At 36.8% G+C, this 15,431-nt stretch overlaps 1 protein-coding gene across 4 annotated transcripts in view; it reads right to left on the reverse strand.

Annotated features, from left to right (window-relative positions):
* Positions 1–13,660, reverse strand: part of LOC127009265 (dedicator of cytokinesis protein 9-like) — a 42,307-nt gene extending 28,647 nt beyond the window's left edge. For 3 of the 4 annotated variants that reach the window (XM_050882157.1, XM_050882156.1, XM_050882159.1), the window contains exons 1-20: positions 13,548–13,652; positions 10,915–10,993; positions 9,779–9,882; positions 9,467–9,583; positions 8,708–8,880; positions 8,391–8,460; positions 8,038–8,165; positions 7,767–7,869; positions 7,465–7,627; positions 6,933–7,090; positions 6,370–6,525; positions 5,722–5,934; positions 4,664–4,827; positions 3,785–4,023; positions 2,683–3,272; positions 2,357–2,578; positions 1,807–1,989; positions 1,120–1,311; positions 746–892; positions 23–233 (exon numbers count right to left, since the gene is read on the reverse strand). In XM_050882157.1, the coding sequence (XP_050738114.1) occupies positions 23–233; positions 746–892; positions 1,120–1,311; positions 1,807–1,989; positions 2,357–2,578; positions 2,683–3,272; positions 3,785–4,023; positions 4,664–4,827; positions 5,722–5,934; positions 6,370–6,525; positions 6,933–7,090; positions 7,465–7,627; positions 7,767–7,869; positions 8,038–8,165; positions 8,391–8,460; positions 8,708–8,880; positions 9,467–9,583; positions 9,779–9,882; positions 10,915–10,975 (3,394 nt within the window). In that variant the 5' untranslated portion in view covers positions 10,976–10,993; positions 13,548–13,652. Of the gene's footprint in view, positions 1–22; positions 234–745; positions 893–1,119; positions 1,312–1,806; positions 1,990–2,356; positions 2,579–2,682; positions 3,273–3,784; positions 4,024–4,663; positions 4,828–5,721; positions 5,935–6,369; positions 6,526–6,932; positions 7,091–7,464; positions 7,628–7,766; positions 7,870–8,037; positions 8,166–8,390; positions 8,461–8,707; positions 8,881–9,466; positions 9,584–9,778; positions 9,883–10,914; positions 10,994–13,547 lie in introns of all 4 variants that reach the window. The other variant, XM_050882158.1, reaches the window with a different exon arrangement.
* Between the last annotated feature and the right edge of the window lie 1,771 nt (positions 13,661–15,431).

Below are 15,431 nucleotides of genomic sequence, written 5' to 3' on the forward strand. Positions count from 1 at the left end.
AAAAATCTTTGCTATTACTTACCATGTCTCAGCTTTGCTTTCTTAGCATCTGGGCTGAGAGGAGTATTGAAGATGGGAAGGTTGAGCGGCACAAAGTGTTCATGTGAGCACACAACACGCAGCAGGGTGAACTTGTACACATGGAGGATAATAGGGTCACCCGGACTGAAATGTTCTAGATAGAGTTTAATGAGCCCAAACACATACCCTCTGTCCATCATGCTGAGGCACCGCTGCAATAAAGAAAAATAATCATGAGTTATTTAGTCGTATGAAAATATTAATATACAATTAAATCTTATGAGTAATAACTTAATAAAAAATTAAAGATCCCTTTAAGAAATGAATATATGTAAACACTTCAATGTTTTACAGTAATGAAACCTGGGTAGTGAAAGGTGACACTCAAAGGGGAAAAGAAAACCTGGATGATTAAATTCTTACTACTTCGTCAAAAAAGTAGCAATAGAAGAGCTTCAAATGAGAAAAATGAGTGACAGACCTGAGTGGGAGCACAAAAAATTTGTAAGTGTATCCTTGCCAGGGCATAAGTCTGATGGCTACGTCATGATGGTGGCAAATAAATAATATCTAAGCTACACCCAGTCTTCCTTCTAGTAAATATTTTATTCAAAAGAATCTTAACGTCATTGTAGAAACTTGGTATTTATTCTAACTTGTCATCATTGTCAAAAATGTTATTCTGGAAATCATTATTGGCCAAATCCTACTGTACAAACCTTACCTTCAGAAAATGTGCAAGGGCAGTGTTGGCTGCTCGTGCTTCAACTGGATTCTCTTTGTACCGCTGGACAATGTGGGTAGAGACCAGCTCCACAACTGACCGCACTTCACTCTGATATTCCTCATTAAATCTCTCATTTCGGACCATCTACAACAAGTAGATAAATTTTTTAGAGGCATAATTGAAAATCAACATCAAATTATATCAATCAATTCCCTGAGAGAATAAATATACACCACAGCCACCTTACATTATATCACTGATCAAAACTCATATTCCCTGTATAAGCAGGTGAAGGTTATAAAGGAGAGATGGAATAAAGTTAATTAGAATAAATGTACATGTATGTAGTAAAAACACTGTACTTTACTAACCTTTATCCGTGCCGTTGTCAGCAAATGAAGGGCCATTGAGCGAGCAATAAATGCAAAGAAGAACTGACTATGGCGAAGAATTTTGTTGGTGATGACTTGGTCCATGCTGGAGGGCTGGAGCAGCTCTGAGAGGGAGTGGCACAGCTCCTCATGAACTGTTTTGCGTCCATGACATGAAATACTCATGACATACTGAAAGAAACGATCACATAATTAGCTGCAGAGATCTGATGCAAAATGACCATATTTTCTTTATCAGAAATTCAGTTCATAGGGCAGAACACCAAGGGAAAATATTACATGTGACTGAAGGTAGTAAAAGGAGATTGAATAAAGCATATAATGAGAGGAGAAAGGTATTATGGAATACAAAAGGATAAAGTGACATGATGAGGAATGAAAACTGATAAAAGTGACTTAGCTAAGTTGGATGAGAAAAATTTGGTTGCAGTAACATATATGAAATGATAATGAGTAGGCACTGGAAAGTTGTACATACAGAATGAAATTGAAGAAAAAAGAAATACAAGATATTAGAAAACATATAACTTACACCTAGTACATAAGCAAGCCTGGAGGCTGGACATAAGCATCTCTTAGCCTCACTTATATGATTAAATCAAGCAATCAAATAGTATAATCATATTCAAATTATGACATCCACACCTTAGCCACCGGGAAAGCTACCTTAATATAGGAGTTCAGAATGTCATCACGTCCTGCTTCATAAACTTGGTCAATGATGTGAACCATGACGCGGGTAACATTGGTGGCAACATCCGGACCAACATTAAGAAGAACACCAAAAAGTTGATTGAGGAGTGTTGGAAAGAAGGCTATAATAGTGCTAGCCTCCAGGGCATGAAGAGCCTGCAAAAAAAGTAATGATTGGTTTAATGGCTGATAATGAAGATGAGAAAATATAATCAAAGCATATATACTTGAGAAGGCTGGAAAATCAAATGGAAGGCAAAACCTTGCCCTACAATAATCGAGACAAGTAACCTTTTCTTTCCTATCCTTCCCCTTGCATAATATGCATTAATAGAAATACTAATGATTGGTCAAGAATTATGTAAAATTCATCTTCCTGCAATGGCAAAAATATTTGTCTAGATTCTTTGAACACCTTACTTTTAAAGTTTATTTATCTCCCTTATATTACAAAAAAACAGATACTAAACTGTAGGTGTATTTCTTTACTACAAAAAACAAGATATATTTTATTGTAACATACCTTCAAGTTCTTAAGTGTGTCTATGTCAATAGGTTGAGCAGACCTTGGGCTGGAGGCTCCAGGGGCTCCACTGGAGGGGCCAAACAAGGGTAGAAGTGAGGAACTTGACTGGAAGAAGTTGTGTAAATGTTGGTCTGAGCTCAACACTGTTGAGACCAATCGCATGGACGCACGGAAGACATTCTTTTGATTATCAACCCAGCGTACTTCTGGCCCAGCAAACTGAAAGGATTTTTAAACATTAGACAACTGCATATTAAATTCTTCACATTCCATTATAAAAACTTGAAATATAAACACATAACCAATCAACAAAAATAGATTACCCCTTTTCCAAGTCCAAGTGGCTCAATGGAGAGGTATTTGGCTGGAAGGTGAGCTGCCACAGGAAGCATTTGTTCCTCCGTGATCAACCTTCCTTTGTGAGTTAGTGGTAGCCAGGAGTAACCCACAACTGTTTCCACTGGTACATCCTTCTTTCCTGCCTTAGCTGCCTCTATTGCAACATGTGAAAATGTAAACAACAAGTGATGTGATGACGAGAGATTATGAGGCAGGAGGATCTTCACTTCATCTCCCCATTCAGGAACAGTGTTGTGATGCAGCACAACGGTTGACATTTGCGTAGTCAGTGCTCCAGTGCCAGGTCGCCCATAGATGGCCCGGAGAGGGGTTGCCCCTTCACCATCTGAGCTTCGAAGTTCAATAGTGCATACCAAATTTCTAGCTCTACTGAAACTCTTCTGATTTTCATAATTAAGGTAGAGAGGATAAACATAGAGGTGATTGCAGTAGCTCACATAGGGTTGAATATCATCTATGTGGTTCCAGGAAAACTCTTGAACTTCAACTGTAGGTTCATGGGTTGGAGGGTTAGGAAATGGTTTGACTGGCTCTAGGGCTGGTGTTAGGGAATCTGTAATAAAAGTAATTAAATTATATAATGAACATACAATAAGTTAGGTAGGAATACATGCAACTTGGTGGCATGTAATGGAAATATCAAGTGCTCTGTCACCAAGAAAAACAGTTATCTATATATAGTGGACCCTCATCAATTCAACATGAGTAGAAGTTTGGCTCAATTGCTTATAGATAAAAGCTGGCATATCTTCATAAGATTCCATATTTTGTATACATATCTGCATGAAATTTAATGAGCACAGACATGTTGAAACAAACAATACACTATTATTTCAATTCATAATTCTAAATGAAAATATATTAATTGGTTCATATTCATAAAAGAATATATATTTATCTATCTATATCTCCAATGCCCCACTCACTCAAGGAAATTTTCCTTAAGGGTTGCCAAAACTGAATCATTGCTAACTTTTCCTGTTCTAGCACTCCCTTTCACCACACAACCCCTCTGTGAGAAATTGAAGTCTTTACCTTTCACATTATATTTGGCAAATTACTTACTTGGTAACGTAACTTCCATTGGCACTATCTGAATGCTGACACTTCCTGGTATTGTTGTCAGCTTATTCATTTTTTCTGGCTTCCGAAAATCTGACAACAGCCTGATGAACTCTGATTCACTCAATTTCTTTTCATCTGCACGGTAAACTGGTGAAAAATCTGATTCTGTGTCCAAGTTCCCAGAGTTTTTGAAGAGGGGCCGAGCACACCAGCCAAAAGGCATTCTGAAGGCACCAAGCCTAGAGGAGGGAAAGTATTCTGTAAATTGTCCTTATAATGAATTAATTAACTCCAAAACAGTAAGTACAGAAAATAACAATTAGAATGTCTATAATACATGAACTGCTGGCCAATTACATAATGAATGTGTATCATCATTAGAGTCCATTCAGATGTCTGATGGTTATAATTGCCTCAACTTCAATCTCAGTGTACACTATATAAAAAAATTGTCCACAAAAAAGAGAACCAGATTTTATCAAAAATCTATAAAACAAAGAGAAAACTTTCAAGTTCAGTTGGTTTTAAAATATTAATTGGTGTTAATGACAATGCTATCATCATAGATTGCTACAGACGCCAATTTCTATGTTATCATTTTCTCCACATGTAACTTTTATCTTGCATTTAATCTTGAATCACATATAAAGCAAGAAATGGAATGAATGATGCTGATGCTGCCAATATGGCTGCTGCTGCTGCTGCTGACGATGATGATGATGAGGAGGAGGAGGAGGAGGACGACAACAGAGTTTTTGGTGACTCCTGCTGCTATTAGTGAGGTGGTGGGGATGATAACTGATATCAATCTTAAAATATGAAGAAACTTTGGCAATGCACAGAACTTAAATCTATTAAAATAACCTCAGCAGAACAAACCTGAGACAACAGGTTTTTATTGTCCTCTGTAGCTTCTGGACACTCTTCAAGTCCATAGTTTTTAGGTAGGGCTCTACAGTCTGACTAATTGACCCCTGTAGAACTTTTTCAATCCATATCACAAGGAAAACATCACTGTGAGGTCTTGTTACACTCATCACTGCCTGTAAAAAATGTAATACTTTTAGAAAAAAAATCATTTAGCAGGATGCAATTTGCAAATTTCCTGTAACAAAGTATACTGAGCTTTATTGTCTATACTTTCTTGTGCAAAAGTAGATTACTTCTAGAGTTGACCCTGACTGGATTCTTATTTTAGCCTCTACATTTGACATCTGTATAAATTTGAATCAACTGACTCTTTTACTTATAACTATCATTATAAAAATTGTATATCACTTTAATTACATCCCTCTGTCTAATAAAATCAAGACAAAGGAAGGGTCAGCAATGTTGGAGTGGAATTGTGTGCAAGTAAAGTGGTATATATATATATATATATATATATATATATATATATATATATATATATATATATATATATATATATATATATATATATATATATATATATATATATATATATATATATATATATATATATATATATATATATATATATATATATATATATGGAAGGTGACATGGTTATATTAGTAAGATGTAGTGCAATCAGTTTGAATGGGCAAAAAAAAATGGAAGTAAAATCCATCTCCCTGACATCCTGCCCTCAGTTGGTCCTGGGTAGTTGTCATAGATATTCTTGTATTTAAAGTATTTGTATGTCAAGGAAAGGAAAAGCATTCGCAAGACAGATAGTGAGTTTATCTATAAATGTTGCAAGACCAGGCATTGGGTTTTCATCAGCTCAATATTAAAGTATTTGTCAAAGCAGGATGGAGTACGCTAACATCAGACAGATAGATAAGGGATGTTGAGAAAGGATTTTGTTTTGTTGGTGGACTAGTAATGCTGAAGATGATGCTGAGAGTTGCCAGTATCAGTAAAATGCTGTAACCTCCAAAGAATGAATCATACGAGTAAGAAACACTACTAACCTGTTTTGGGTGTGCAATCCATTCCTCTGGGATTCCTGAGAGAGAAAGTGGAAGGGAGGTTCCAACATTCTCTTTGGGGTCATCAGATTTTTTCTTGGCCCTTGACAACAGACTGCGTGCCATTGGGTTATTCAAGTCAAAGTGAAAATCCTCAGAAACTTTGCAGCCACGACTGACATCATACAGGGCAGCATGGGTTACATATGGTTCCAGCTGATATAAAAATTGAAGTATATAAGTACGTATACTGTAGGGATGTGGGAATCAAATTTATATATACGTGGAATACATTACTGTCTATCTATTGGTAAACCATGAAAAATGGCTGAGTAGGTGTAATGTAGCTTTTGACGTGTACGAAAAAAGGGAACATATACTTTTCTTAAGAATTCAATTGAACCACAATACTTTGTTCCACGTTCAATAAACATTGTAAACAAAATTCATGTTTCCAATAGTACCTTAATAATCTGTAAGATAAAGCTTAAATCCAATATTTGATATTATGCTGATTATACTAGTTAACATAATTAATCACTTTACAGAAAACTACCTAGACACATCTCTAAGTTACAGAATTTACTTTTTTTTAATGCAACAAGTTGAACTAACTAGCACAAAATTGTTCAAGTAAACAAGCAAACTCACCTGAGACAATGGCCCATCACCTGAGTCTAACGGTGCTTGGAGTCTGAACTTAATGTTTTCAAAAAGAACACGAAACCGTGTTCCAAACTTGTCTTCATAGGGCCATATTAGACTTTCATCTCTCAGCTCTACACTGCCATTCTCACTTTCAGAGCGCTGCCAAGAAAAATCTACATCAAGAGAACATATTGCTTCTTATAAGATTTCCACAGTATTCATGATTATCTTTATTATCAAACTGTACAACACATGCTTTCACTAATTTTAGTAATGGAATGTAATCTTTTTCAATCATGCCTTTTCTTTAGTCATGGATGTCACCCATACATGCTTATATATAGCTGTTATAATCATTGCTAGGAAAGAGATGCTGTGATGTGTAAGACTTAAATCCTATTTTAATTTTGCCAAGAATAGCTATTAGGAATAAATCTTTCTTTCCTGGTTCTTAACTTTATGTGTAAAACTAAAATATCCATGTTATTGCACATTGGCAGTGTATGCACTTTACACCTGCAGTTTAGGTTAAAATACTGTGAAATTGCTGAGCTGCAATCACTTACAGGAAGATTTGGATAGCAAGTAAACAGCTGATGACGATCTTCCCTCCGTGCCTGAGCTATGGAGAAGTCTGTCTCATGAGCATACTTGATGAGCTGTGGGTTGAGGCTGTGCTCCAGGCCTCTCAGAGTTCCATAATTACTTGAAGGGGGCGTTAAACCTGAAAGAAACAGGTAACTTTTACTGATTTACAGTTCACAATGGATAATGAGTCACTTGATTAAAACTTTCATCTGCAGTTTCTAATGCTTTGGAACAAGTAAAAATTGACTAAATATCTTGAAAGGTCTTTATTCTAGGAGATATAAGCAATGTATTTAAATTCTGAATATGACTTTGTGTGGCCTTTTCAGATATCCTATGACTTCTACTCTTCCAAATTTCTACATCTGAAAACATTTTACTTTTCACTGCTCTCATCTTTTCATTTATGCACATTTCTTTTATATATAAATTAATAAGTTCTATTTCAAATTTTCAATAAACCTCCATACTGTAAGAGAATTCAAATAATCATTAAAAAATTATACTTACCCCTTTCGCTTCGGGAATCATCTTGAGGTTTGTCGGCATGAATGACTCGAGTAAGTTTGTCAATCCAGTCTTCCAGATCAGCCTCACTCTCAGCAGACAACATGACGGATTTTGCACACTCAGACAGCTGTAACTCGAAGCAACACTTTCCCCTCTTTGGGTTCTGAAAGGCAGAAGTGATATTTAGAACTAAGTGAAATACATTCAAACCCACAGGCTCCTCAATATGTCTTTATGAGCGTTAATTATTTTTGTCTATATTTTCAAATGAACTTTCATTAATTCATATATTAAATACTCACCCTTGTAATCTGAGAACAGAAGTCCATCACTATCGCTCCTTTTGGATCATGTTTCCTCTCATCCTTGTGAAATTCCAGCAAATATGTGCCGTCAACTTCTTGCCTGGAAGTAAGTTATGTTAAGAGCTGGCCTGCTCTCTCAATTATTTTTGCATAGGGCACTTGTCACATGCTTTACTCTTCACCCTGCTCCTGAGGGAAACTAAAGCTACCAATGATGATGAATATGGTACACTTGAAAATTGAAAAATAAATAAATGAGTATACTTACCTCAGACATGCAAATCTTCTTTTAAAAGTTTTGGAAGAAAAATTTCCAAATATTTTATCATTGCCACTTTCTGGTCCTTTCAAGAGGTAGCCTTTCTTCAGAATGTTCTCACCATTCATCAAAATTGCCTGCAAATCACAAAGCATCATCTATACTTTTTGGAAAGGATTTTTGGATATGAAGTCAAAACATAATCCCTTCTCAACATATGATAATAATTCACATTTCAGAAGCATTGAATTTCCCCACAAAGTGTGATCTCGAGTTGCTAACACTTTCCTCTATTTATTGATAATATAAAGGTATAATATATTACAAAACATTACCATTTTAACATATCTCAATCAACTTACCAAGTCACCTTGTTCTATATCAGTGTCCACCTCATATACCTGCTCCTTTAGGTCATCAACCCGTGGCAATCTGTCAATTAAGTAAGTGTCAACTCTATAATAAACCCTCAAAGTACTTTATATCATTTATCTATATCTCCGAAGCCATGTCGCTCATGGGAACTTCCCCCCAAGGAGGTGGCCATAGCAGTGTGTGTGTGTGTGTGTGTGTGTGTGTGTGTGTGTGTGTGTGTGTGTGTGTGTGTGTGTGTGTGTTTGCTTTTGTCATTCATTCACCATGGTCATGAAATCAGCATGAGGTCTTCTTAAAAACTCACCTTGGAAGGTGGAGGTAAGACCCAGAATATGGTAGATATTTATGAGTGATGGTGGTGAGATCCTGGGAATAGGTGGCGAGGCACTGACGAACAAGAGGATTTGTCACCTCTTCCTGGAGGTGCACAGAAGCTAAGGACTGCAGGGTTCTTGTAACTCGAGGGACAACACAGTGCTGTTGGATTTTGCAAACAAACCTTTATAAAACTGCCTTTGTTCAAAACCTAGTCTGGTAACGTATATTCTTGAGAAAAGCAGAGGCATAAAAATTGAGAATATGTCATTGTGGTCAACTATATACCTATTATAAAGAGGCCACAAAATGGATACAACTACATGATGCAAGAGGCTGATGTTAAGGAAAGGTTTCTCGCCTCATTTACTTGGGGTTACAATGAAGAGTGAAAAATTTTAATGATGAGATACTTCTTGATACTTCTTAACCAACACATAATTTTGTAATATTACAAACCTCTAAAGAAAATGTTCTTTGAATGCCGATAAGAACCTTGGTTTACTCAAAGCAAATCATACATGCATAATTTGCTACCCAAATATATATTCAACAGACCTTGACCAAAGATTGAAAATTATTTGGAGGATTATTTTGAAACTTATGGGATTCAAACATGTAGCTACTGATATCAAAGGAAAGGATTTCATATGGAGCAGAAAGAAGACACCCACCTGGCAAGATTTCCCAAATATTTATTTCAGACCCTAACAAGGAAGGTTTAGGATCCCTTCCCTGAGGTACTTACAGATATATCATCAGGAGGGTATAACAACAGCTCCCTCAGGGGATCATTATTGAGCATAATTTTGTTCTTGGACACATATTCTTCAAAGTCAATGGGATCAGAAAGCCTGGGTTTAACCTGAAATATAAGAATTGTGACTAAATAAAAATGTGTATGTACTGCAAATTGCATGTGGCAATAAATTGTATATATACATTAAGCACATGTTATAGCACACAAATAGATTAATTACAAAATTGCAAAAAAATGTTTCATATTAGTAACTTATCAAAAAATACTACAAACTCAAGAACATGTATAAAGAAGTGTTACCTGTGTGGCTGTTGCCTTGACGGCTTGAGACACATTTTCCCGGACCTGTGCAGCCATGCCTGGCTTGCAAAGGCCGCGGGTAAATTTTCTTTCTGCCATTGTGCCTATAAAAATTGGGTGGTTAGTAGTTGACATTAGTTATTTTTTCCTATCAGTCAAAAGAATTTTTCAAAGATTTAAAACCTTTCTTTCCAACAACAATATTTACGTATGTTATCCCTCCTCAGAGAGTTCATCAGAAACAAGGATTTAGGTACAGATGGATTGCAACTGCATCTTCGTGTCACTACCTTATATATTTTATCATCTTTATCTTCCAAACATTTGTTTTTTACTTCCTTCATCAATTCATCCATATAAATACTGAGCAATCAAGGAAAACTACACAAAAGTTCAGTCCAGATTTCAAACATTTTACTATTACTTCATTTCATATTTACATATCCTAAGTTATCTATCTATCTATATCTCTGACTCCCTGCTCCCTCACAGGAACCTTCCTCAAGGAAATGACCACAACAGAAGTTTCCAGTTTTCCATGTTCCAGCATTTCCTTTCAGCACCTCTCTCTCTCTCCAATACTTATTCACTCTATTAACCCATTTCACTGGTTGTCTCCCCAAAATACCTCCACCCTCAATTCTGCCTAAAGTCATCCTCATTCATTCCTGTCACACGTCTTCACTGCTTCTAAAAGTCTTCACTCCACTCAGTAGTACATCCATAAACTTCCCCTACCAACTATCTCATCTGTCTTCTCTGGATCCATGAATGCTAGGAGCAGCTTATTTATTTTATCACATTTGACCAAGCATATTTCTGAACTGTGCATCACTTTTGCAATATGATATCCCTTTGTTCATCATAGACTGTACCATATATTCTCTGTCCTTGTTTTCTAATGATCATCCCAAACACTATTCCAACCACAATGTATAATCGAATCATAGTACTTGCTTTCATCATGGTCTCTTTTCTAATGTAGAAATACCATTATTGTCCTATTTCAATTCTTAGACACCTACCCACATACCGATGCTATACATGGGGTAATAGTAGAAGAAAAAAACATAATGTAATGGTAATAGTAATAAAAACAGTAATATAAATATTAATATTACAGACTGTTTGTATACCTTTTATAGACTTGACTAGTACTGTATGTAGATGCCAGGGAGCCCCTTGAGACCAGTCCATGTTCAAGAAATTTCACTTCTGAATTAAAAACATTCAGGTATATATACTTACTATATAAAGTTTTCTGCACAACACACTGTGCAACATTTATTGGGTGGGTGCAGCAAGGGGGTTAATAAGTCAGTCACAGTGCATTTACTGTTGATGGCTTTGTTATAAAAATGCATCATGTGACTGCTGAGGAGTGCACAAATATATGGAAGGACTTTTTTTTCAAGAAAAATGTGAATTTTTCATATATTCATTAAAAAAATATCCTCTCAATATACACACAATAATACATAGTAAAAATAACACCCTGTATGATTCTAGAATACAAATACCTGACCCAGTCATATAATACACATTAGCCAAAGTACTTGTCACTATTAGCTTTCATATAAAGAAAATACTACAGAACATGTAGAAGATTCCATTTATGCATGCTTTCATATCTCGTTTCTTACTTAACCGACTGCTTTTTTGTTGCCATATGTTTTCTACTGATCATCAAAACACCTGGAAAACTATAGGAAGGAGTGTAGAGATCAAAACAAGTCTGAAAACAAACATGAATCATGTGTGGGGACCTGTACACCCATGGGTGTCAGAGTAACCCATAGTCTCACAACTCACTACAGCTAAAATTTAATAGCATTTTTTTTTACCTGCAAGAGGGCTCTGCCCCCCTCAACCCACCTTAGGGTCCATAAAAGACAAGTGAATATGCATAAACCTCTTAATGGGGGGCTTGATCCACTTTGCCCCCCGTCTTCACATTATGTCGCACTGGCCTACTCCACCACCCACGGCTGAGTGGGTTTCAACACACATTTCTTAGCTATTTTTGCACTTGTTTTGATTTCTACATTCGTTTCTATATTTTTTGCGATGTTTGAAAGTAAGTAAAACATATATATATATGACAATAGAAGAGCAGTTGGTTACCTGGGAAATGAGATACAGAAAGGTGCATGAACAGAATTTTATCCCGGAACAAATATAGATTATTTAATGTGCTGAATTGAAATAATACATCCATGTTGTAGATATTACTGACAAAGGAAATAGATTCATTGGTATTACTCCAATCTTTCACTAAATTCACTCGGATAGGTGACACTTTCTTTATAGATTTTGATGTGCTCTTCAAGATTTTTAGTACTATATCTGTGATATATACACTTTTTTTCAATTACTACTAAAATGTAGGTGGGGTCAATGGGTCCCCTGTGGCAGGTTGGAGACTGCAAGGAGGCAAAGCCCTCCCCCCCTTTAGTACTTTATATTTATAATTTTAGATTCAAATATTTTTGAAACTTCATTGTACCCTACTTCACTGAGCACAGTGGCGGCATGCCGCAGCGGTGGATGCTGAGAACTGGCAATTCAGGAGTAAAACATGGCAAGGGCATCAGACAGTGGAAAGATGAAGTGTAAAATAAATTGTCTCAAAAATAAGTAATTTGTGATGAAAACGGTTATAATAATCAATGAATAGATCAATATGATTATACGAACAAAAATGAGGCTACTGTTGAAAAAGGGATAGCTACCTCCTGCAAAGTTATTGCTTACATTATGGGTTCTGTTTTGGGTAATTGTGAAGATTCACTCCGCGCCTCCAAAATACGATATCACGCCTCCATATTATACTTAAGGGATGAAATACATGTCCCTTAACCATAATATGAAGGTGGAAAAACTTAAAAGTAAAGAAAAAGTGGTAAAGGTAGTGAAAAGGCATATTATATATACGTATGCGCGCTTTTTTGCTAGTGTCAGCGGCGGTGGCAGAGTTGCCAACGATCCGGTTAGCGATGGTACGCTACATTAGCGATGGTACATTTAGTTAGCGATTAGCCCACGCATGTGAGACCAGGTCCACCACATATGGTTATTTTTTTCTTTTTAGAACATGCACCTTTACCCAAAGGGTTTTGTGAAGGTTTGGGCCGGGTATAGTATTGGGTAAAGGTGCGTGTTCTAAAAAAATAAAAATAATCACGCGTGGTGGACCTGGTCTCACATGCATGGGCTAATCGCTAATTCAACATACCATCGCTAACCAGATCATTGGCAACACTGCCACCGCCACCGACACCAAAACAGCGTGCGTATGTATTATATGCCTTTTCACTACCTTTACCACTTTTTCTTTACTTTTAAGTTTTTCCACCTTCATGTTATGGTTAAGGGACATGTATTTCGTCCCTTAAGTATAATATGGAGGCGTAATATCATATTTTGGAGGCGCGTAGTGAATCTCCACAATTACCCTGTTTTGGTCCCTGGATGCAGTGCAGGAATGCATGACTCCCAGAAAACAGAAGGGGGGGATTTGGGGGGGGGCAAAGCCTCCCCATTATCTCTACCCTAACCTCTAGAACTCAGTCAAATTATTAAACAAGCGTAAATTCACTGGCAAAATCATACTACTTGGCGTACTCGATAAATGAAAAAAAAAAAATAGCCTTGAACTTGAAAAGGGCGGGGCACCAACATTGACCTTTTTCCCCGGACTTAATATTCAATGTCAAGGATATTTCCGCAAGCTTCTTAATCAGGGAAACACCATATGAACACTACGTACCCGCAGGATCCCTCTACAGCACACAAAACTGGAGATATCGGAGCCTCGGGAGTCCTGCCATCCTTTTTTGTTTACACTCCAGCCGCTCACTAAAGGCGCCGCGCGGGGCCGCCCTCACACTGACTTAATTTTTGCCTTCACACCACGAGTTGCTTAATGTACAACCCTCACGTATATTCAATCACTAACAAAATATATATAAGCACTTCAACTCTAATCAAACTATAGTAATTTGTAATAGGTATGCAGAAAGGAAACTAATGTCAACCCGGCTGGTAGGCCTATTCGTGCAGCTGGCATGCAAACTTTTGATAAATAGTAGTATGTAACCGTCCTCAATGTATCTTTACTGGTCTGATTAAGTATCAAAAGGCACAAATTGCGGCTGAAAGGCACATCCCTCCCTCCCTCCCCCGCGCCTCATGTGGTCAAGCCCCGTGATCTGCTGCCCTACTTATATGCCCGCTTGACACACCTTCCTACACACATTTCTTTGCGTTTTTTCGAGCCACACCCACCCAGACAGACAATTAAAGCATCCCTCTCATGTTAAAAAAAAAAAAGGCCATATATAGTGACGGATCGAGCCTTTCATAAAAATTCGCCCTCTAAAGTAGGGCGGCCTGCCTACATTGTTTTACTCTCATGTTTTCACCTTCACATTTCAAAGGCTGCCATCATGTTTGCTTTTTACTCATGTGTCAGCGTTCCACATGTTTCCCCAGCCTGTCCCCTCGCTTCCAATCTTTAGCTCTCACGGCACATTCATTTGTTCCTCTCACGCCTGAACTTTCCTTTACAGCCGCGTTCATTGTGAAATCTTGCTATTTGATTTATTTTTTGTCCTCCACCGTCTTTATAACTTTCACAATGTACTTTTCTTTTTTCTTCCATGGTATATGTTGACAGTTTCCCCAGCCAGTCAGGAGGGGAGTAGGACACGAAACTTTGCAGCAATATAATGTGCCTGCAGAGGCGTGGAGGTCAGTTTAGGTTAAAATAATGTTGTAGTGGCAGAAAAGGCAGCAACACAAAGTAACTGAAACAAATGGTGGAGTCCTTGAAGTGATTTGAATTTCTCTTATAATTTGTTATAGACAGATGCTCTCTTGTGATAGAAAAGAATAAGTTCATTAGTGCAAGAAAGGAAGCGGTGAAGCTATGATAGCCGTGGTTATTAAAAGAAAAGCTGATATTTAATGCACACAGGGATACCAAAGAATAAATATTGGTACAAACCATGCATCATGAAATTAGAATATGTGCTTGGCAGGAACAATAAGTATCAAGGACAAGTGTTGGAATTGTCTGAGGCAGCAGAATCAACATTACATTCCACTGTTACTAACACATGAAAAGCATTTCAGATGAGCTTTTTTGGAGTCTTTCATGTGTACACTGAAGTACAAATCAACTAAGATTTTCTTTAGTGTCCTTCATTAGTCTTTCATTTCTCTCTTCATTAGTCTCTACTCATTATATTCTTTCCAGTTGTTTAAAAAAATCTATACTCTTGTATAGAATAGATGAAAGGAAGAATCTAAATTTTCAACAAACCCTAATAAATTTACTAATAGAAGTGAATTGTTATAAAGGCTTCTTGAATTCATCAAAACTGATAAATCTGTTTCTCATCCATCAGAGAGAAACTATTACAAATAAACAAGACAAACTGAATAAGAAGGAAAGTCAGAGTAAAAAAATAAGTGATGAGCAGCCTCATCAAGAAAGCTCCACACTATTCCCTTCACCACACACATACTTGAAGAGCGGCTGGACACTCAGCTTATGACTGAAACTACTACAACCTTATAAATATACACTTTCTTAGAATCACCTTTTTTTAAATCAGGGGAATCATCAGCATAAAATCAAAGACATGGA

The sequence above is a fragment of the Eriocheir sinensis genome, chromosome 40 (genome assembly GCF_024679095.1).
Source record: "Eriocheir sinensis breed Jianghai 21 chromosome 40, ASM2467909v1, whole genome shotgun sequence".
NCBI classification, from domain to species: Eukaryota; Metazoa; Arthropoda; class Malacostraca; order Decapoda; family Varunidae; genus Eriocheir; species Eriocheir sinensis.